This window comes from Manacus candei, unplaced genomic scaffold (genome assembly GCF_025592945.1).
Source record: "Manacus candei isolate 608988 ecotype Guabito, Panama unplaced genomic scaffold, ASM2559294v1 h1tg000056l, whole genome shotgun sequence".
Taxonomy (NCBI): Eukaryota; Metazoa; Chordata; class Aves; order Passeriformes; family Pipridae; genus Manacus; species Manacus candei.
Window position 1 is genome coordinate 3,821,954 of NW_026138104.1, and position 23,780 is coordinate 3,845,733.

The 23,780-nt window shown below is 37.2% G+C and overlaps 1 protein-coding gene across 6 annotated transcripts in view; it reads right to left on the minus strand.

Annotated features, from left to right (window-relative positions):
* MINDY3 (MINDY lysine 48 deubiquitinase 3) overlaps positions 1 to 21,343 on the minus strand; it is a 51,385-nt gene extending 30,042 nt beyond the window's left edge. The window contains exons 1-9 of one of the 6 annotated variants that reach the window (XM_051802650.1): positions 13,718 to 13,746; positions 13,008 to 13,067; positions 12,830 to 12,909; positions 10,862 to 10,919; positions 10,248 to 10,421; positions 6,666 to 6,717; positions 4,659 to 4,773; positions 4,174 to 4,247; positions 3,643 to 3,722 (exon numbers count right to left, since the gene is read on the minus strand). In XM_051802650.1, coding sequence (XP_051658610.1) covers positions 3,643 to 3,722; positions 4,174 to 4,247; positions 4,659 to 4,773; positions 6,666 to 6,717; positions 10,248 to 10,421; positions 10,862 to 10,919; positions 12,830 to 12,909; positions 13,008 to 13,067; positions 13,718 to 13,736 — 712 coding nt within the window. In that variant the 5' untranslated portion in view covers positions 13,737 to 13,746. Of the gene's footprint in view, positions 1 to 3,642; positions 3,723 to 4,173; positions 4,248 to 4,658; positions 4,774 to 6,665; positions 6,718 to 10,247; positions 10,422 to 10,861; positions 10,920 to 12,829; positions 12,910 to 13,007; positions 13,068 to 13,717; positions 13,771 to 14,547; positions 14,670 to 20,781; positions 20,800 to 21,144 lie in introns of those variants that run through there. The other 5 variants (XM_051802649.1, XM_051802654.1, XM_051802651.1 and 2 more) reach the window with 5 other exon arrangements.
* Positions 21,344 to 23,780: the final 2,437 nt, after the last annotated feature.

Genomic DNA, 23,780 nt, shown 5'->3' on the forward strand with positions numbered 1-23,780 from the left:
CCTTTGTGGCCTGGAAGCACAACTCCTTCCTTAGAGTGTTGGCTATACATATTAAAAGGCTCTTGCAGTGCAAAATTCTTTGATCTGAAACTGTGCTTTCATGGATTATCTTCAAATTTGCTTGGAATTAAAACATTCAGGGATGCACAAAAACAATTTGCAGAACCCCATTATCTCACTGACTTATAGGTGTGTTGCTATAAATTGCCCTACACTGAGGCAATTCATCCTTTCTTTGAGCCGAGAGCAAGAGGAGCTATAGCCCAACTGAAAAAAAATAGTGAAGGATCCTTCAAACTAGTGAATAGCTATCATACAGAAACAGTACATTTATATGTGCAGTGACAGGAAACAAGTGGCAAAAGTAAGCAATAGTACGTTTAAGAAATAATTTTATACATCACATATATTTCTTAAAAATATCACATGTATTTCTCTAAAACAAAAATCAATGTAAGGTTCAGTCTGCTAAACAAAGGCTTCAGGTTTAGGATCCAATGCTTGGAACAGAACAATAAAGCCACATATAAACAGTATTTATTATTCAGAAAATTACTTTAAAAAATTCTATGATTCTATTATCACATACTTTGTTCCCCGACAGAAAGCTACATGAGAACTCTGACTGAAAAGGAGAAAGATGGGATTCTGGGCACAACAGTAGCCACAGAGTGTGAATATCCTGAATAGTTAGTAGTTCAATCGATTGTGTGTCTGGAAGCTACTACGTTAACTTCAGCTTGTAGTCATTGGTGTCTACTCATGCCTCCTTCAGAATTAGCCAACGGAGAAGACAGACACAAAAGCAAAAATCACTTCTGGATGACTTATGAGTAAAAAAAAAAAGGAAGACTAGCTGTCCTCAAAGTTCATCCTGCGAATATCCTCACTCCACAAAAAGAAAAGACCCCTGGAAGAGATCTGATAACACCACAGATCACCTGCGAAAATCAATAACTATGCCCCTTGCAAGAAAGTCAGTTTCTCTTTTTTGGAAAAGTATTTTACAAAGTACTCAAATTTTTAAACAGATGGAAAAACGGAGCCTTTAAAAAAAGTCAGGCCCAAACTACGGATGGTTTATCAGTCAAACTAAGGACGTGAGGATTCTGGTACCAACCGCACCGGCACATCGCCACCCAGCGGCGACACCAAACACCACAAACACCGGGCACTGCTTGGGAAAAGCAGTTACAGCCTCCTCTGAACCCACAGGAAATTGATACACTGCACATAAGAATGACAGTCCTGGAAAAAGCAGAAAAAATCTACTTCCCCATATCTTACCACTGTGGATATTTGTGGCAGGAGAAGCGACTACAATAAGAAGAAAGGTTTAAAGGAGAATATGTAGACAGTCAAAGAAGAGGTATTTTTACCACTGGTGGCCAAGAACAATTCCAGCTAATAACTCCTACTGTATTTGGAAAATATGCAATAGTGTAAAAGTCAGAGCTCTAAGTACAATCTGCAAACTACCTGGTAATTCCTCAAGTTTGGAATTCAGTATGTTCTTTGTCACTGCTAAAATTACTGACAGTACCTTTAAAGTGGTTTATAAACTATTTTAATGATTTACTAATAATTAAAAACTGCTTATCTAAACAGCTGAACAAGAGGTCAAGTGACTTCAGATAACTTGTGAATAAAAAAGTCACCAAACGTATTCAGTCCTTGTTATTTTGACATCTGCAACTCTTCCAGATGACAAACTCACAGCACTGGCCCGAAAAAAGCTGAAGGGTACAAAGAGACACAAAATACAAAAGAAACGATGGAAGAAAAAAAGATGACAAAAAGGATTGTTAGCTGCATCCAAAATTTAGTCTTGTCTAAGAACTTGTGAACAGTACTGGTTGCTCCTTCTTTTTGATAGACTTGATAGATCTCTTGATCAGTTGATAACAGATATGATTAGAGACTTAAGACAGTGAATAAGCTGGTTTTGACTATAATTATCCCAAGGGCTTGAAGAAAATGGAGAGCTCCCAATAGTAAAGTCCAATTACTTGACTGGTCAAAAACTAGCAGGTCATATAACACCAAATCCTCAAGAAGTACTACAGATCATTTTCTGCTCCCCCAAAAAAGAGAGATGTTTCTTTGGGAATTCTGCTTCTGGATTTTTAGGGCAGAATTGACTGAGAATCTAAATGTGGAATATTACTCAGTGCAAAATGAGTTCAGCATTCTCAGAAAAGGAAAGAATTCCAACTTGAAGAACTACGGAATAAGGCCTGCCACAAAGATAATCTGAAAGACAAAAAAGGGAATGAACTCACAGGTTTCATAAACAGTTTACTGAATTGCAGAAGAGAAAATTATCTCCATGTAAAGGAAAGCTGCAAGAACAATTCAGATTGATTGACCATAATCTAAAAATTCAGAATGATAAAAAATAATCTAACTATCAAAAAGGGGAAATTAAAAATACTTAAGAGAACACACAGATAAAACCCAGAAGGCTAATGACAACAAATTTCAGTTAGAAATAGGGGGGATAAGTGACAACAATATTTTATACATGCAGCAGGAATCAGGGTAGGAATTGAGTGATAAAACACAAAATGAAATGAGATAAAGAAAATACAAGTATTGAAAGCCATCTGCTTTAATTAACAAAAAGGTATATGATATACCTTTATATACTCAAGATGAGTAATGATGAGATAATGCCGTCGGCCATAAAAAAAAGAATAAAATTGGCTAAAAAACTGCATATAAGACAGGCCTGTTCAAGCTTCGAGATCTTAATGAAATTCATTATATAATACTCAAGTAGCTAGACAAAGTCAGTCTCTGAAGCACTAATGATTACCTCACATATCAAAGATATAGGAATTGTCAGAAAACTAGAAAAGGGAAAACCAGGTCCTTACCCTAGCAAAAACAACATAAAAAGCTAGAGGAGAAACCCACAAGAAAGGATGATTTTAAGCTCTAAAGGGTTAGTAATCAATTTGCATTACTAGGAAGATAAAAAAAAAAAACAACAAACAAAAAACCAAAACCAACCAAACAAAAAAAAGCAGCCACTATTGGCTCATCAATAATACACTGCAATAACCCATTCTGAATGCCCTGGTAAGAAGTCTACCAAATAGAAAAATGTTAGATAAAATACCCAAATGACATTCTATACATCAAAAAATACAGGTTGTAGGGAATCATAATCAAGTGCAAGTCTAAAATGTCTCAAAGGAGATTATACTACTCATTCATTGTCAAACCAGAGCATTTAACTTCAAGTCTTTAATGGATCTGTTTGGAACCTCAGTTCAACCAGGACTTGGGATGTTCCTGTCAGTCCATTTCTCTACTCTGATGTGGCTGCTCTGAACAGCAGCCCTGTCCCCAGTACTCTGGCCAACCTTCCCAACTTGCAGAGACTGTACTCCCTTCCATCATCCAGGTCATCAGGTACCTTATAATTTCAACTTGTAGCTGACAATCCTTTATTTCCAGATACTAACATGAGAAATTTCATGCAAGGATGTTTTATTTCCATTTGAAGTCTGCTTAAATCAAAGGGCAGTAAGCAAAGAGACTGTCCAAACAGAAATGGAGCATACTCCAAATCAGTAGGTCAGCGTCTCATAGTATGTAAAAATTACAAATAAGCATAAACTAGAATCAACTTACTCATTCCTGAACATTCTCTGTCTCCATCCCACACGTTAGAAACAGCATGTCCCGTCAAGAGCAGGTTAATCAAACTTTGGCTATATGACAGAAAGAAATTATATAAGAAATTAAAAGGGATGTATAATTTATTTCTGAAAATGTGTTTATGTCTAACAAATGAAAAAATTATTGCATTACCCAGCTAATCATTTTGGAACTATTTGCCATTAGTTAGCATGTGTTTGTAATTCAGCAACACTAATTATCATCTCCATTTTTCAACTAAAAACTTCATATAAAAATGTGGCCCTGAATTTGAGAATTATTCCTCTGAAGTTCAGCAATAACAGAAGTATTTCCTCAGAACTGATGCACTAAACGGAGTTAGCAGTGAAAAAGGCACACAGTTTTCAGTGTGGCTTTTAGTTAAAGTTATAATTGAATCTGTGTCATGTCAGTGATTTTCCAAAAGAATGATCAGTTAGAAAAACATAAAAAATTACCCCACGAAGCTATTTTAAGTGGTAGCTACCATATTTTGCAGCTTACCTTCCATGACCATAAACAGGATCTATCAATGGCTCAGTTGCATCTTCAATTTCATTTTTTATGTTTTCAATACCCTGCAGAAAAATTGCAAATATTTTTTCTATCTGAAGGAACAAATTAAAATATTTATACAACAACAGAATTCAATAGTAAAACATTAGGAGGTTGATGTTCTTATATGAATTGATAACTAAATGGGCAGCTTTCTCTTGATATATATAAGGAAGGATGTTTCCAAAACATGTAATTCTCAGGTCAGAAAAGGAAAAAACCAAAGCAAAACCCAAAAAGCAAAGGACTGAGCTTTTCAAGCATTTAGGCTGGAAATGTACAGCAATATGGGTCAAGATATCATTCCATACATTTATCTAGATTTGACTTAGTTTATCAGTTTATCACCTTTTACAGAAAAAGGGTTACAATCAAATTTCCTCTTAAAGAAATAAAAAAAAACTCACACAAAAAATACCAAACAACCCACAAACCTTTGTCAGTATTACAGAATACAGAAAGAGTAATACTCCAAATCTGTTTGTCCATGCTGAATATTGATCCCAAACAGCATCCTTCAGTTCAGGGAAGCTTTTGAATGCTCGTTTGCTAAAGATAAAAAAACCAACAAACAAACAAACAGCAGAAAAGAAGAATGTATTTAGATGAAGCATTAGAATAGTGTCACAAAGCACAAAAAAGAATTACTAATACCTAATATGAAAATATCCAAGTCATAGTAGATCTGCTGTTATATACAGAATGACAGAGCAGCTGTTCTGAAGTTACTGTAACTGTCATAGAGTCATTAGTATTTACCCATCAGAAGATGATAAATAATTCTGGAGCAATATGCAAAAATGAATGTGTTTTTTTTATGCAAACACTAACCATGAAGATACATTTACTTGTGAAAGAGCTGGGTGGCTTGAACCAGTAATTCTACAAAACACTGTTACTGAAATTGCAAATAGACTGCATGCCACCAAAACAACATTTGCCTTATGTGTTCTGAAAGACATTCAGCCCATAAACAGTAGAGAAAAAAAACCCTTCTACTTAACCAGGTAAAACTATCTTCCAGGTTTTTGAAGAAATTATTACATTTCCCATCAGAATTTAACTTTGTTAGACTCTAGCTTTGGAAAAAGCAAAATGTTCACAACCACAAGTGGTACATTAACATTTGGGACACTATCTGGTTGTGAAATATGGTGGCTGCCTGGATGACAAGGTAACACCATGGGATCATATGTCTGAAAGGAATAAAGTAAAATAAAAGCAGAGGAAAGGAAGATACCATCAAGATTCCAGTGAAGCAATACACTTTCTATTTCTTGAGATATTTTGAGCTAAATACTGCTTTCAGAACATGGACATTAGTTTTTATTAATTTGAACTAGATCATACTCTCTGCTTATCTTACACAAACTTAGATATATTATTTTCTTTTTGATTTCTTGCACTTTTAGTAAGTTTTGTTTACAAAAGAAACAAACGTCTGCAAAAATATATCCACAGATAGGTTTACTCTGGCTAATACTTGAGATTTTTAAACTACCTTTCTGCATCAGTGGAGTATACATAGCATACAAGGTACACAAGGCAAAGCCAGTTCTGAAATCCACTGCTCTGCTTGCTCTAAAAGCAAATGCCAGAGCATTCATTTCCAGTGAGAAATACAGAAAAATTAAGTGGGTATCACAAGTCCAAAGATTGAGGGAGTGAGTAGGAGAGAGAGGGAGGGCAGGAAATTACTGTTTTGATAAGGTTAAAAAAAATTTCTATTCTCCTCTTTCTCTTTTCCTTATAGAGTAATGAGTTTAAAAAATAAATTATAGTTACTAATGATACAATAAGCAATGGTAATTTCAGTTCTAGTTAGCAACATTTTCCATCTCAGGTGTTTTCTGGAATTCTATTGCTCTTTATTTCCTCTTTGGGAACTTATTTGTCCACTCTGAAAATAAAAAGCTGTTACCTTTAAATACAAACTCACTAGAACTGTGAGCTCTCTAATTACACCCCAAAAAGAAAATAATTTTTAAAGTGTGAGTCTTTTATATGAAATAGTTTTACAAAAGTTTCTTATGGTATCTCAAATCAAGATGACTTTCTTTTTTAGTACATACATCACAAATATTTGAGATAGAAACATCTGAGAACATGGTGCATAAATATAGAGAATTAACATCTTTAACTTCAGTGTGAACCTTGATTGGCTGTGCTCACATACTTGAAAGGCACAAGCTATCTGGCCAATACTGCACATTATATTGCTCCAGTTTGATTTTAAAGCCCAATACTTACGCTTAAAATAATATTCCATTTCAAATGGCAAAATGCAAAGAAAAACCACCAAAACCCCCAAACCAGAATTTGAAATCGAAGTTTAACCTGAAATTTAACACACCAAGTTCCTCAACACACCCCTTTCAGGCCTGTGAATACTAATGTAACTTCAAAATATTGTATTTTAAATGTTCCAACATATTACTTACTGAATTAATGCATGAAATCGCTCAAAGCCAAGCTCTTCGACAGCCAAGGCAGCTATACACAAGAGACACTTTTCAGCACTACACATGGCAAAAAAATGACACAAGATACACACAGCAAGCTAGTATACTTTCAAGCTCTAATTATATTTTTAATCCTCCCTTGACATTTAACTGATTAGTATAAACTAATTTACTGCAACATTAAGATTCCAGCATACAAATTAGTGAGAACATTTCTATTTGGACTAATCAATTTATTAAAAGCACTAAGCCACTGGAGTGTATAGCCTTGGAAATATTTGTCAAATACTAAGCTGTTGATTTTGTACAAAACGTGGCTGTTACCAAGTCACCAAGCATACTAAGATATAATTTTGCAGGTCAGCAAGAAGTATTTCTTCCTAAAAAAGCAAGCATAATTATTTGGATCATTTTATTAATGTAGGTAAGCTGTATTTTTTCTTCAAATATACATTTCTGTTACTAAAATTTAGTAGGCTCCTTTCCCTTTAGTGTTCATTATTACAAATGAGTAGAATTATTCTATACAGTGTTACACATTTTGTTTTTAAACAAATTCTATTTTCTTTTAATAATAAACAGCCTTTCAAGTAAGTGTTGTGCCCAAGAAAGAAAAAAAATACAGCATTAGTGTCTTCCCAAGTTCAACACAGGCTTTATACCTCTCTTTTATCTTTTCTTTACCTTTCTGCTAGTAGAACAATACACAAAACAGATCTGCTTTCTGATGGAGGCCACTTTATGCTGAATATTTAAACAATGTCTGATCATCTAGTTACTGAATTTGACTGCATACAATTTAGTTAAGACCTGAAGCCATTAGGGCTAATACTAATGATCAAATCTTACCACAAGATTCCAGAAAGGGCTTTTTATGCCCATTCCAATTGTACTTTGACAGATGTACTTGATTTGCCTACGTGCAAATAAAACTGATTCTCCAGTAATAGAATACTTTAATTTTCTACTTCAGAAATATGGCAGCAGCAGTCTTAAGAGTGTTAGTTTTTATCTGTTGAAAAACTACAAGGAATTGATAAAATTTGGTTACCACAGCAAAACTAGACTTAAAAAAATGTATTTTTAAAAAATATGAAACAATGAATCCAAATTGCAGAAAATGCTGCAGAAACTAAACCTGCTTCAAGAACGTATGTTTTTGTAAGCAGAAAGTTAGAGGGACTACATCATATAAAGCAATTTTGAACCTGGGAACTTGCACTACTAAAGCCAACACATGGCCAACAAGTCACTGCTATACACCACAAAAGCAGATGAAAAGTGCTATTGCATTCAGTAAGTGTGCTCGAATCCGCCTTTTGTTCACACAGCAGGATGACAGGCAGTTTCATTCTGTTACTAAAGAACAGAGTGAAATGGTAAGAGAATTACTATTTGAAATAAAGGGAAAGAAGTAGAAATTCTAAAGAGAAGTGTAGCTATACATAACCCAAACAATGCTAAATAGAGACAATACTTAATGGAAAGAAAAAGAACTAACAGCAAGAGAACATGAGATGTATGAGAAATTCATCTGTATAGAAGCTCTTTAAAATGATACTCTATCATGCTGTGTCTAACCATATTTCATGGGTTTATTATAAATACATCCCCATAATTAATTCCCAAATAGCAGTAGCCTGCCATATGGAACTGTATCTGTAACACTCCCTATCCTCCCAACTCATCTCTTAAGTCCTACCAACTATGACAATGCCAGTTTCTATTTTTATTGAAAACAGTAGCCAAGCAAGAAATAAATTTATTCTTTTGCACTAGTAGTTACACAACTCTGCATTAGTAACAATATCTTCTCCTCCACATCTTCGTCCCACACCTAGCCAGGTTAAGAAGCTGGTTTACAGTTAAATAGCAGGACAGAAGAGAGGAAAAAAATCCCAAACCTAACAAATGTGTCTTAAATCAGTAAGTGTATTGCATTATATGTATAGAAAAAATACAGTTTGATCTGTAGAGTACATACAAGAGGTACATTCAGTGTCTAGCAGGGAATGTAGAATAGGAACAATGAAAGAGATTAATGTTGTCCATGACACAAGCACACTGTTAGTGGTAAATGCATCCTGCTCTTCCTAAGCACATTCCATGATATTAAAGACAAGTCAGGCAGAACTTGGAAGACTTGTACAGAAGCATGAAAAAAGTAGTTATGCAATAGAATGGATTAGGTCACAAGTGTCAGTGTTGAGAGTTCTGAGTGTGTATTTAAAAAGACTTTCTGTTGAACATTTTCTACAGTTAAACATCTTTAGGAATAAGGCAATGCACTAAAAAGCACGACAGTAAAAACCTATAGACAACTAGGCTCTGCTTCACTTTCTCTTCAAAGGAAACTTCATAATATCAGCAAGAGTTTCAGAGACAATTGGAAAATCCACAGAAATTAAGAATTTGAGTTACAATTGCCTTATCTTGCAAAGGAAGATTCCTCTTTTTTACAGAAGAGTTGCAGATACAATTTTCTGTATAATACTTTTTCTTACTTAAAAAAAAATGCTCAGTTTGGAACACTTAAGTGCTGATATTCTGTTTTTTCAATTAAGTAAAGATTTTTATTCTTATTGTTTGAGCCTTCTAAAGCACATGGAGCGTTTGCCAGAAGCAGATGAAGATGACTTGTAACATAAAGAGCTCCAGCACTACTAATTGCTATAGCTAGCTGCACATGTATAAATCTATTTGTACAATTCTTACTTTGTAGTTATGCCACAAACTGCTGAATAACATATTCCTTCCATCAAAAGATGGCACCTTTATAGGCATGTTCTCATGTGAAGAGTTTTTCATACTTCTTAAGGGACACATTGGGGACAAAAACTAAAAGAAAAAGAAGCTTATCTTTTAACACATTAGATCTCTCCCATTAAAAGATTAATAAATAAATGTCTCTCCGATCATATGTGCACAGACAAACTTTCCATGTCACTGGCTCTGCAGCAGTTAGATATGACTGGATGCTGTATCTTAGTGCAACAGATGATGTTCCCTAGATCCTTGATGCCACCAACTAATGAAAGAATCAAGACATTTGCAAAAAGCAGGCAACTGAAAAATTCCAACCTACAGAAAAATTCTGATAATCTACTAGAAGGTGATTTAAGAAAAAGGCTACTTCTCCATAGCAGGGGATCCAAAATATTTTAGAACAGATAAAGCACTGCAGAATTTCCTACAAAAGCTCCTCTGAAATAAAGCAACAAGTGACAAGTTAAAGCGTTATTCCTGTGTTAGGAAGCACGGATGTTTCAAAATGAAAAATACATCAGGTGCCAATAAATTACAAAACAAAATTGAGAAGATTACAGAAATTGCTGAAATTCAAAAGAAACATGTATGTTAGAACTCCAGTGATAGATAGCACATTGTTCTCAATAAAAAAGGATCAATGTCTCTAATTACAAGAGAAAAAAATCTGTCTGTTGCTAACAGAATTACAAAGGCAAAAACCCCATCTGTGAATTAATAAAAAGCAGCAGTCCCTCAAAAACTATGTAATAATTCACTGAGTGACGGGTAATTGAGTATAGAAATACATCTTACAAGGTTGTTCCTCTTGACGACTAGATTCTGCAGGACTTTCAGAAATACTAGCAGTTTCTTCAGTTGTTTTTCCTCTTATCCATGTTGCCAGACAGTATGACTCAGAATTATCAGAGCAAGCCATTTCCAAAATATCACATAATGTATGACAGAGAAGGTTCTTCTGCTCCTCTTCTGAAAGATCAGAAACCTACTTGAGTTCAATTGCTGATAACCACTGTTGTATATAAGATCCTAGTATCTTTTTTTATACATTAATGCTACCTAAATAATGGAGTTTAATAATGAGATAAAAGCAATAATGTTAACTGCTCTTTGACCATACTGGACCAAAGAATTAAAAAGTTGTCTTTAGAAAAATGTAGTTTTACATGATTTCTAATCCATTCTCTTTTTTAATAATAGATTTCAATTAAATATTTATAAAATGTAGAAGTATTATGAACAAGGACAGACCTCACAAATGGGAATTTAGAAGCATTTACTATACATATGACATGGGAGCACACTTAAACAAAAAGAAAGTGTGGAATATTTTAAATTCTTTGTACTAAGACATGCTTTACAAATATAAAATGGAAAAATAAAGAGGGGAGGAAAAGAGGTCTCAGTACCTGAACAGTCTCTCCAAGTAGACTTTTCACTGGTAAAAAGCCTCTTCAAAAGGAATGCCTTTGTTATCAAAGAATAAAATAATATTAAAATACAGAACACCAACTTTTACATTATGTCACAAACTTTATACCAAAGCATTTTTGCTTGTTATTAGAAGGGTTTCAAGCTGCTCATCGTTCATGAGACCATGAGTCTGCACTGTTTACTGACTTTTCCCAATCAAACCAGCTACAAAGGTGGCCTCATAACATTCAACACTGTTGAGCTTGATCCTTCAGTACACCTCCAATGCACAGAATGCATATTGACACAAACACCTCCACATTCACAGGACTGCAGTAATGGAGTCACAAATATATTTCAGGATAACTGACCAGTAGTACAAGACATCCCTAGTTACTCAGACAAAACCCTTTAGCAGTTAACAACCCCACCTCTTTTAAGCCACTGCAAGTCATAACTTGCTGATCAGGTTAAAGAAAACCTATGCATCTCCACATCCCTGCTTTGTTTTTCCATCAACACTAATGCTGCAATTAAAAAAAAGATATGCTCTAAGTTATACAGAAAGAATAATGAAAGAACAAACTTTGAGAAGCAGAGTCTTGGTCTTTCTAATTACTCTATTAGATGCCATTTCAGTTAATCACAGTACCTCAAAAACAGCTGGTTCAACTTTCACTTCTTTCCTGACACACTCACCCTGTTTTCCCATCAAAGATCTTTTGCCCACCTTTTTAGTAATTCACAGCAGCAGCAGGCACTGCAAGATCTGTTTGATCCTTTCCTCCTTCCCTAGCTGGAACTCAGTTCACTTTTAATCATGCTTTAATCACTTGATTTCAAGGAAGTTGAACTATATATAAATCTGAAAAAAACACTGTCTATAAGAACATTTGATATGGTAAAGACTTGGCATTGCCTTAGAGGAGCTGACTGGTCCTATTCTTTACTCTCTCCACTCCCCACAAATAAAAGACTTTTAAGTCTAACATCAGAGACCAGACACTCTGCATCTGGTTTTAAGACCACAGAACTAGACAGAGCCATACTGTGGAGTGTAATTCATAAAATTATTTTTTAATTTATTGTTTGCCACTTAAATAATCAGTGCTCCTTCCTGTAGTACAAGTTTTTTGGTGGGACCAGTGTTTAGAGTGTCTTGAAGTAGCCATAACAGAGTTATATGACAATTGCATTGTACACACCAGAGGTGCAAACAATTCCACAGTGTCAGCTGTCTGACCCAGATACTTCCAGTTCAGGATCAGATTCACTCTGCTACATTACTTCAATATGTCCCCAGTCAGTGGACAAGGCCTCCAATCAGACTGAGACATACCTGCAGAATTTGAATTGTCTTTAAGAGAAGTCAAGAGTAAGTTACCAGAAAAAGTAATCTGGCCCATGACTCAGTACCTGCCTGTCTCTGCAGGGTGCTCCTGGGAGAATGAAGAGCGGTCACAGTTAGACAAACTGCTCTACAGGTCAATTATTCTGCTAGGGCTTTGAAAGTATAACATTTCCCCTTTTATTACACAGCAAACCTTCTTAGGTTTGAAAATCAACTACCTCAAGTATTTCTAATACAGTTTGCTAAAGCAGTCATTGTGACACTGATACTACCCTTTTAGGCAGGGAGTTCAAGAGATGAGAAGGGATGAGGATTACTTTTACATCTGATCTTTTCCTTCTCCTCTGTATTCTGCATTCCCCACTTTGAAGTTACTTTTGCTTGAATCAACCTGCTGCATTTCCTCAAACAAACGTCCTTCTGCAAAATTATGGCTCAAAATCAGCCCATGCCCATCTCTGCTTTTTTATAGAGTTCTTTGTTTCCTCCACACTTCAGTTATGAAATCAAAATACAGCTAACCCTCCTTTTTTCATATTTATTTTAATTTCAAATATATAAAGAATAAATTTTGGTCTAATTTTAAACCATTCCTATAATAAAGGTATCTTACCTGTACAGGTGCTATCACTGCACAAGGGCCACCTTCAAATTGTTCTAATGCAGTTGATTCAGAGTCACTAAAGACAAATCCTGCCAAATGAAAAAAGATTATATTTAGTGAAACATGTAAATAAGAACATGTTTATGTATATTCCTTCCCTAACAGAAATGACACCTGATTTATTCACCTTTAAAGATGACATAAGTTTTTGTTTCCCTGATAATGCAACAGAATATGGTTAAGCTATCTGAAGAAAAAAAAAGTCATGAGTCAGGTGAAAAGGACAGAAATTAATTATTTATCTCAGCAATTAAATCATAACCACCAAGCACCAACAGCTAAGCTTTTAAACAAAAGAATTTCTACTTAAACCATAGGTTTTATTTTATGATAGTGTACTTTTTATCGATACATTAAAATCTGTTTGTGATAATATTTTGTTTCACATCTGTAAAAAAAAAAATACATCTTTGAACCGTCACTGAACATGCATAATACATTTCTATTCCCTATGAAGGGCACACTATGCCTCCCACTGATCTAATTTTTGGCCTATCAGTGTGTTCTATTAAGACTGAAATATGCTGAGTAACAAATATTTTCTTGTAACCACTGACTCAAGCCCCTTAATGGTATTCTTTCACAGAAGATACACTAGGTTTATTGAGAGGCAACATCACCTATTTTCCCTCTCCATCTTTAATGTATTTGCATTTCAGAATTATCTTACAGTCACATAATAAAGCAAATGCCATAGAAATTATAGTAAAATTGTTCTGTAAACATCTTGCCCTTAAACTTGTCTTTAAGATATGGGGATTCATAGCTTTCATTTATCATAGATAAATGCACATACATGGACAATTAATTTGATGAAGCTGATACATGGACACTTACAGTGAGTGATATTTTGCATTATTCTTGTAAGTGCTGAGAAGATTGTGCCAAAGTGACTCTAGTCCAGTGTAACCTGGAAACCATGCAACTGTAGTCAGCAACCAACAGGCAAGTGGGGGCAGGCAAAAACACACATGCATCTTTTCACAGACAGTGTCAGTCTCAGCAGAAAGAATATTCAATGCCTGTTTCCCACAGTTTCTTCTTTCCCAATTCTGTATCATTACATGCTGCCATATGAAAAGCATCTCTAATCCCTGGATATGAGTTTGAGCTGGGGAAACACATCCCCCCCCACACTGCAGCATGACAGGTACATCATCAAAGTGGCAAGAGAGAACTACTGCACGTTTTGTAGGCCACATTTCATCACAGAAATGGTAGTTGTTTCACAACAACGTGAATTTTTTTATTCTAAAAAGGACCATTGTAGCCATGGGGTTTCCCCTGTATCTGACAGAAGGTTCCAGGTCTGTTTTTAAGCACATGTGCAAATGTGCATTACAAAGATGTATTTTATATCCAAAACCCAGATGCATGCCAAGCCTACATACATAGATCTAGCTTCATCTAATGTAGCAACAAAGCTTCACTAATTCATACTTCAAGAAAAGTTTGCAGTAGTGTCATTTCACTCCTCCGTTAACATGCCCTAATAGGAAATATCACCAGTCCTTTAAACTTTCTGAATTAGTTTGTGCAGGCTTAGCATACTAAAAGGTAAGTCCTCCTCTACTTTGAAGCATTACTGCATGCCATCTAAACACACTGCAACAATAAGACTTTTTTAGTTGTTTTAATGATTCAGTCACTGCAGAAAAACAACATACTTGGATGTGGTACCATTAAACAACACTTTAGAAATCTTGAATTTGCTTCACATTCTCCAGGCTTCTTACAGAAATCATGAACTTTCTCAGTTTAACCCTGCCCTCTTTTTCACAATTGCTTCCTAAAAATAAAGAACATTGAGCATGATCCACCAGAACAAATACAAATTTGAGACAGACAAGGTAAAGTTGATAACACACAGAATTTGACAGAATACAACCACAGAAAAAATATTACTTGAAGAAACACGTGTTTTCTATTTACTTATATGCTTTTTAATGCTTAATAAACATAAATGTTCTAGAAGCTTTAAGAATCTTAAAGAAAAGTAGGCTTCAGATAGTATGGTCATGCTCTCTTTTAAAAAAGTTCAACAAAATCTGAAGTCAGCTCAGATAAAATTTCAGAAACCAGTAGTCTGAAGTCCAGCTGGATTCAAGTCTACCTCAGCCTTCAATCAGACCTACTTACCTTTTTAACCCTCCACAACAGTCACATCTTGGGCAATCTCTGTAAATATTCATCATTCTTCCTTATGATTTGTAAGAATAGCCTGGTCACTCTCTAAGCTACCAACTAAGATGAACATCTCTGATCCAGACTAATTTCTACTTACTCTCACTCTTAACCAGTCATATCTATCATACAGCTCTTTTCACTCAAGATAAAATTTCATGAAGAAAAGAGATGTAATGCAGCCAAAATAATATTCTTTAATTGATTTGTCTGCCTTTTATCCATAAGTGCAATTATCACTATTTATCTGTAAGAAACACAAAATAGTACCATTACCATTCATCTTCTGTGTCATTTATAACATTATTAAATGCTCCACTGACACAATTTTTTCAACATCACTACAGCTCTACTGCATTTGGGGCAGAAGGGGGAGGGAGTAGATCTAGATTCATGTTAGTAATCAGTGTATTGCCCAACATTTTGAGCTATGACATTCCCAAATCTGTCTTTATATCTTTAAATCACAAAAAGATCTATTCTCCTTATTTCCCCCAAATATAGCATTTACCAAGGCCCATGTTTCTTTCTCACACCTAATTCTCAGCTCTTTTATGTACAGTTTGCCAAAATTAACCTACGACTTAGTTACCTACTCTTGTCCTTCATCTAATACACCACATCATGATCCAAAGCACTACAAAAACCATTCATTCTTCTATTATGACTACTCCACCACTTTTCTGCATCTTTTTATTATTAGCCTATTTCTAAAATTATTTTTTCTACCCACGGCACCTTAGACATTAATAACACCATCATTTCAAAGAGGATGCTGTGTCTTTTCAGTATTTTCACTCTGTGCAAGAACCAACTCTAACTGAATAAAAGAGTCAAGGGAATAGCAAAGAGCATGCAATGCCAATCACATTAGAAAAACCCTTGCTCTCTCTCTGATCCAATCTAGCTATGAAGATGCTGTGCTATTAATTTTTTGTCCTATTCTCTGTTGAGTCGGCCTCTCACCATGGAACTCTAATTTTTTTCTCTTTTGGGATACAAGAACTGCCTGACAGAAATACTAGAATAACCCATTATTACCCAAGCATGAAGTTTACAACACATCTTAACGTTTCACCCTTTCTTTAGAGCTAGGTGTAGAATCATAGAGACATTTTGCTTATGGTTTTGGGTGTTCCAAGTGTGTCTTTACAGTAAAATAAAACTTCTGAAACTTTCTGTAAGAAAAAAAATCCTCAACACACCAAACAACTTCTTCCCACACACGAAAAGAAAGGAGCACTTACTAGTATAATACTACAACAAAACTCCACTTAATGGGTTATGGATAAAAAGCCAGGAAGTCCTGGAAGGGTTTGAGGAAAATATCCAAACTACCTAGTAGGTGACTACTAAACTGGGTAACAAAGTTCCAGAAAACAAGGTAAGATTTCAATGTGTCTTCCTTTGTTAATACCTTTGAAAAAAAAACCAAAAACCACGAACCAAAACAGCTACAGAATATTGTTACTACAGAATTCAGATACTTCTGAAAACTTCTGAATCTGTATCCTGGTAAGAGCTTTCTATGTGAGTGCTCCTCTAGGTCTTTCATTTTCTTTAAGCCTGTCAGCCTTATTCAGAGTAAGGAATGGACTCACCAGCACTATATTCTTTCTTAAAGTAAGGACAATAGCTTCCAGCTATTCCTTTTTTGGCCCAGGCAGCAGAAGAGAGTTTCAGGCTCACTAATTATTCAGATAATTGTGTTACAGGGCATTTCAAATTCTTACTGCTCTATGCATATTCCAACTACATTGGCCACCACACCCACTAGCCAGAAAATACAACCTTCTTAGCAGCTTAACTTATATGTTCACACCTCATTTTTTTCCACAGTGAATGCTACCTCCTTTTCTCCTTCCAGTATAAGAGTGCTGAAAGGGCTGTTACACGACACAATCCCTCAAAAAAACCCATATTTCCACCCTAAAGCCTAACTTTTCATTCAGCAAGCTTCACATGAGGTTTTGCATTCTTCAGAATGAATTTATCAAGATAACTCTGTATTATGGAAGTACGAAATAAACATTTAAATGTCATATATAACAGAAAGGGATTGGACAATCTGTCTAAAACGGCAAGATGTGGTTATTTTTTCTGTAAAGACAGTATCACTATCCCAAAAGCAATACCTCGCTCCGAGGAAGGAAAGAAGAAAAAAGCCCACAAGTATAAAACTGAAAACAAAAACTTCCCTGGAGAAGGCTGTTAGGTAGCTTGTCCCTGCTGTTTTTCCAAAAACTACTGTTGTCTCACATTTACTAACAGTGCAGCCTGTGTTAGCAGGACAGTCTGCCTCCTACTGTCAAGTACTACCTACTTCTATTTAAAGAGAAGCTCAAAGTCAGTAATCATCAGTACTTCTGTGCTCGAAGACCTCAGTATTTTTTCCCCATGATGTGCAAATTCCTGGAAGCAGATTTGGCATCTAGCTTCTTGCCTAATTTCAACAGATGCCTTAAAAGCTGTTCACAAACCATGACTTGAAGACTACTCACAAAGGCTTCCTTTGCTAAGTGTGACCAGCATCAGTAAAGCACAGGCTCCAAAAGCAGTTCCACCAAGAGATCTGAAGAGGAAATACTTATGGCAAACAAGCAGCAGCAAGTAGGCAAAGTTGGGTCAACAGGTGTAATCACTTCCTCCAGCTGTCTGCACAATCCACACTTGTCTATACCCTAACTGTGAATATTAAATGAAAAATGCTTTTCTCCTCTTTGTGATTAACTGATTGCACTGAGTAATATGGAACTTGAAGAGATGGAAAGCACACAAATACAAATATTCTACAAATGACAGTCATCAAAACATTAAGAAAATTACACAGATACCAACAAGCAAATGAATTAAACGTTACTAAATTAAACTCAGAGGAGCACTTTCAAATTGTACTTCTACTTCAGACTTTGAAGAACGGCAAGTGTATTCTTTTTACTCAAAATGTATCTGCTTGTCTGGTAAAAATATTATTTCCTACTAGCACTGCCGTGATCATAGTCTAACAATATTACAAGTCAAATGACTTAAAAACATTACAGGATGCAGCTTCTAAACTAACCATGTAATAAAAGCCCATCTGGTGATGTTTGGTCAGAAAGAAGAGTTCCAGGCACATAAAAAAAGGAAACCTGGAAAGAATGGGAGAGAAAAAAGGAAGCCTGGAAAGAAGACTGGAGAAGAAAAGGAAAGTTTCAGCCCACTCACCCAGCTTTCAACCTGGAAACTGGAAGAGGATCCAGATAAAATGGACATTTTTACATTGTACATCACCCATATATACACAAACTGTACTATTAATACCTTCACACCATGCTTTTGCAGATAAATGGTTGTTTTAAAAAGACTGTCCCATACTTTTACAGCTTATGCAATTCTGAAAGGCTACTGTGCTCAAACCTGCCAGACATTCATATTATAGATACGTGATGCCTTGGGGCTTATCTGAAGAGCAGCTTTATAAATGGAATTTGACTCTTGGATCAATGAGGAAAATGACTCCTAACATGGGTATATTTCTTTAGGGTTCAGTGTTCCTACTAACTCCTTCCCAAGTCATTGTATCTATGCCAGGAAATACCCAAGCACAGACTGAAGCTTTGCACTACATTCTTGTGTCTGCTTTGAGGATTCTGGTAAACAGACTCCACAAGGTTCAAACTGCAAATTCTGCTGCAATCGTAAAGAAAAAAAATTCTATAAAGAACCCCCCCACAAAAAAAACCTCACAACAATTGCAACAGCAAATCTGTAGCCATGCCTTTGTTAAGTCAGGAATAAAAACAATATACTTAAAGTTGCCAATGCAGCAAACTGAGGGAATTACTGTTGCTAACTTCCAACAGCACATGCACATGAGTGGGGTCAGTTCTGTTTAACTGCCTGCAGATCAGCCCATCTTCCTTCAGTCCTGACCAAATGAGGTCATGGAGTTTGATGCATGAGGGGGATTCCTGGAATACTGCTGTCTTCACTGAAAAACTGATTGGTTTGAGTCTTATATTCCTCAACATCCTCTCTACTTTTCTTTCCTTTACTCTCTACTTTTCTTTCCAAATTAAAATCACAGTTCCCAATTTCCAAAGGGTTTGAGAAAGGATCAGACAACATCTACCAAGTATCTGAAATAATTACATTACATATGAAAAAAACAAAAACAGACACAAAAAACTCCCAACATCAAACTAGTTGTTTGATGCTTTCTGCACATATGTGAAACGAGGGCCTATCTTTTAAACTCTGAAGTCTTTGTAAATAATACAGCTTGATATTTTTATTTGTGGTTTTCTTCTGTTAAATCTTCATGAGTCAGTGTTGACATGACTGCTTTGCAGTAAGCAAATGGTACAGAACTTTTTCAACTGCATAGAAACAGAAAGCTGGATAAAAGTATTATGCTGCTACACAAGTGACTCAAACTGACTGTTCTGATTCTCAGCACGAGACCCCCAAACGCTGCACTCATAGTTATTGGGTTTTGCTACACAAAATTGATTATACTAAGGAGGATATAGAGAAGGTAACAGATACACCACACAGTATAGTCACAGGACTTTCTCTGAAGACAGATAGGAAGTAACAGCTCCTTTGCAGAAGCCACCAAGAACACCAGAGACCATTTCAATTAATCCTTCACTATGCCCACTTCACAAGTGTGGGGCATTATAATACACCTTTCAATACATTTTGAAACTGCTAAAACTTTTCATACAAATTATCTTCAAAACGTCAATCGTGGCAATCCAACACTACCAGTTAAATAAATAATTAAGCTTTTTAATACCGATACTTCTTTTCAGACTTTGCACAAAACTTGTACTGAAACGGCAACATTACTAAAACTTAAAAGAGATATTTCAGAAAGTAATTATATTTCAATAATCAGTTCATTAGGAAAAGTAATGGCTTTACTATGCCTGCTTAAATTCTAGATCTTGGAAGAAATTTAGCATTTTCCCCCCAGGTATTATCACTGAATTATCTGAACACAGATAAACCTAGGGAAAAAGATATGAGTTTGGTAATACACTGTGTCCTGTGATGAGGAGTAGCTGTGCAGCTCCCAAATCAACACCACACATGCATCTACTGAAACTACATAGATGACAACACTCTTATTACCAAAAAAAAAAAAAAAAAAAAAGCAAGGAACAGAAAACACCAAGAAACTTCTCTTTCAACCAACTTTACCCTGAGACCTGAATGCAATTTTTTTTTTTAATCTGTAAATTCCACTATCACTTGTGAATCTTCTCCAGGAATTAGTGGTTTTTTCAGGAACATTGCAACCATTACTAGAACTCTTCAAAGCCCACAGTCAGTTATAGAGAAGGCTATTATTCCCTTCTTTCAGCCAGGGCAGGTTCACAAACTGATTTCTTGCGTATCATTTTTATAGGTAAGCCTCCATATTACACCTTGCAATTGTAGTTTTAAGAGAACACAGTAAGTCTCCACCAAGAAGAAACAATGCATAGGCTACGTAATTTAAATATAGAAAAAAAACCCTTACAAATACCCCAGGTCCCATCATTATTGCTGCTTTATCTCTTGCCACATTCTAAAGATGGTATGCACCTGCTTCCTTGGCCAAAGAACCCGTTTAAAAAAAAATCTGTGGGTCTCTGTCCCAAGCCTGCCCCCACTTTTCCTAAGTCTATTCGTGACTCACATATTTTCAGCAAAACAAACAAAAACCAACGAAAACCGAAGCAGACCTTAAGCTCATGCTCCCATAAGCTATGTAAAATCACGGCATGAGACGAAATACCCAAGAAATGCATTTCCTTTTTTTACTCAATTTTAATTTCCCTTGGAGATTTGTGGCTAAAGACGAGCGAGCTGAGAAAAAATAAAATAATTATTTAGCAAGTGAAGCTGCTGCATCGTTCTTTTGGCGTGGGCCACACGCCGAGGTGACACAGGAACACGAGCAGTGCCCGGGGCACGGCGCCCCTCAGGGCACGGACACGGAGCCACGGGCGGACCCCGCGAGGGCGGCGGGGGAGCCTCGGGTGTGACCCGGCGGGCGGGCCCCGGGGCAGCGGGAGGGCCGGGCGGGGCACGGCGCACGCAGGTACCTTGCGCCCAGCGGCAGAAGATGGTGTCGGCCAGCCCGCGGGGCCCGGCCTTCTTGCCCCACACCAGGTGGACGAGCTCCTGGCCCGCCTCGGACATGGCGGGGCGGCGGCGGCCGCGGGGCCGGGCGGGCGCGGCGGCTCCAGCGGCTCCGGCGGCCCCTGCGCAGGGCAGGGAGGGGCGGGGCCGCGCGCGCGGGGCGGGGGCGGGGCCGGGGCGGCCCTTCCGCTTGCCCAGCAGCCCCCGCGGCTTCCGCGGGCCCGAGGGGGTGGAGTGGTTGGTGCGTGAGAGGCGTTTGTGATTAAGCTTTGCCCCGATAAAACCGGGGCGAAGGTGTGCTCTTAGGAAAGAGCCTTTCGAGGGGAAGGTTACCCAGGTGAAACGATTGTGTGTCCACACTTGGAATTCTTCGTGCGGCGTGCAGCCGAAATTGAGCTGCGGTGTTGCGCTCACCCGCTTCACAGAATCACGGAATCGTTAGGGTTGGAAGGGACCTCTGGACATAGAGTCCTGGAGTCATCAAGGTTCGAAAAGGCCTTTATTATCATCAAGTCCAACCAAAAACTCAGCACTACCGCTGTAACCCTTAAACCACTAAACCACATCACTCAGCGCCACATCCGGACGCCTCTTTAAATACTTCCAGGGACGGTGACTCCACCATCTCCCTGGGCGACATATTCCAATACCTGACGACCCTAACAGTGAAAATTGTTTTCTAATACCTAATCTGAATCTCCCCTGTGATGATCTTCATGTCATCTATTCCAAGGCAGGGTCACCTAGAGCAGGTGACAGGAATGCATCCAGGTGGGTTTTGAGTGTCTCCAGAGAGGGAGGCTCCACAAGCTCCCTGGGCAGCCTGTTCCAGTCCTCTACCACCCTCAGTGTACAGAAGTTGTTCCTCGAATTGAAGCAGAACCTCTTGCTCAGTTTATGGCCACTGCTCCTCGTCATATTGCTGGACACCAAAAAGAGGCTGTCACTGTCCTCTTCACATGCTCTTGAGATATTTATATGCATTAATGAGATCCCCTCTCACAGTCTTCTCTAGACTGAACAGGTCCAGCTCCCTTAGTCTTGCCTCATAAGAGATGCTCCAACCCCTTAATCATTTTTGTGGCCCTTCTCTGGACCCTCTCCAATAGTTCCTTGTCTCTCATCATACAATTAGTGCTTTTATGGAGATTGGGCACATACTGAGGCAATCATTCTGAATTAAGTATGAGAGCAGCCAACATCAAGGGTGTTTATGTTTTCTGACATGTCATACCACAAATTCATCAGAAGGTGGGGTGGTTGTACTTCTGATTTTTAAACGTTTTCATTTATGTGTACAATTTAGCTTTTTTTTAAATAATTACTGAGAAGTCATCACTTTCCTTCAGTATTGATGAACAGAATGGATCTGGACTTGCATAACTAATGCAATTATAAGGACACGTTTTCATTTTTAGCATAAGGAAAGAACTCTGAAACAACGGGAAGGAATTTATTTAGAATTAAAGGCATCATAACAGCAAAATCGTGTTCTTTACATACTGTAATAAAGGCCATCATGTTGCTAGTTTTTTGTGCATTTTGAATCAATAGTGCAGTAAAATACAAATTTTTTTTGTAGTACTTTGAGTTTAATACTGGGTATACCAGACTTGAAATTGTAAACATTCCACGAGCAAGAGGAAAATAACAAAGTACATTTATTTTAAAGTGTGGTGTTGTATATACACTTGAAATATTCCAGAGAAGTACGTACCAAAATGGTCTGATGGTGCAAGTCTAAGTCAGCTAGCTCAACAAAGTTCAAACTATACATTGATAGGAAGGCTTTATGAGGTGGAGGAAAGAAGTGCAAGTTTTAGCCCATCTCTTTAAGTTCCTGGGCTTGTTCTAAGGAAGCAAATTTATGTTGTCATGGATACTCAGGGTGCAATCTGAAAAACAATTCAGTAAACAAGTGGAGAACGGAGAGGAGAAGGCACTGTAAAACAAGGGTGCTGAACCTACAGTTGGATGACACCCACTGCTGTATGGCAGAGGAGTTGTGTGGCACCACCCAGAGGAACCAAAAGTCTGGAAAAGCTCCTCCTCCACTTCCATCTCTGATGCATTGAATCATCAGTTCCAGAAAAACATTGTGTGTGTCCAGAGAAAGGCAACAAAGCTGGTGAAGGGTTTGGAGAGTAAGTCATATGGAGAGCAGCTAGGGGAGCTGGGGTTGTTTAGCCTGGAGAAAAGGAGACTGAGGGGAGATCTTGTAGCTCTCTACAATGACCTGAAAGGAGGTTGTAGCCAGGTGGGGACCAGGCTCTTCTCCCAGGCAACTAGTGACAGAACGAAAAGACATACTCTAAAGCTGCACCAGGGGAGGTTCAGGTTGGACATCAAGAAGAATTTCTTCACAGAAAGGGTTGTCAAGCATTGGAATGGGCTGCCCAGGGAGGTGGTGAAGTCACCATCCCTAGAGGTGTTCAAGAAATGACTGAATGTGGCACTTAGTGCTGCAGTTTAGTTGACACGGTGATCAGTCCAAGTTTGGACTTGATGATCTTGGAGGTCTTTTCCAACCTAAATGATTCTATGACTCTATGATGATTGTGGAAAGCAAGTTAATTAGAATGAGAGTGCCCTTTGATTT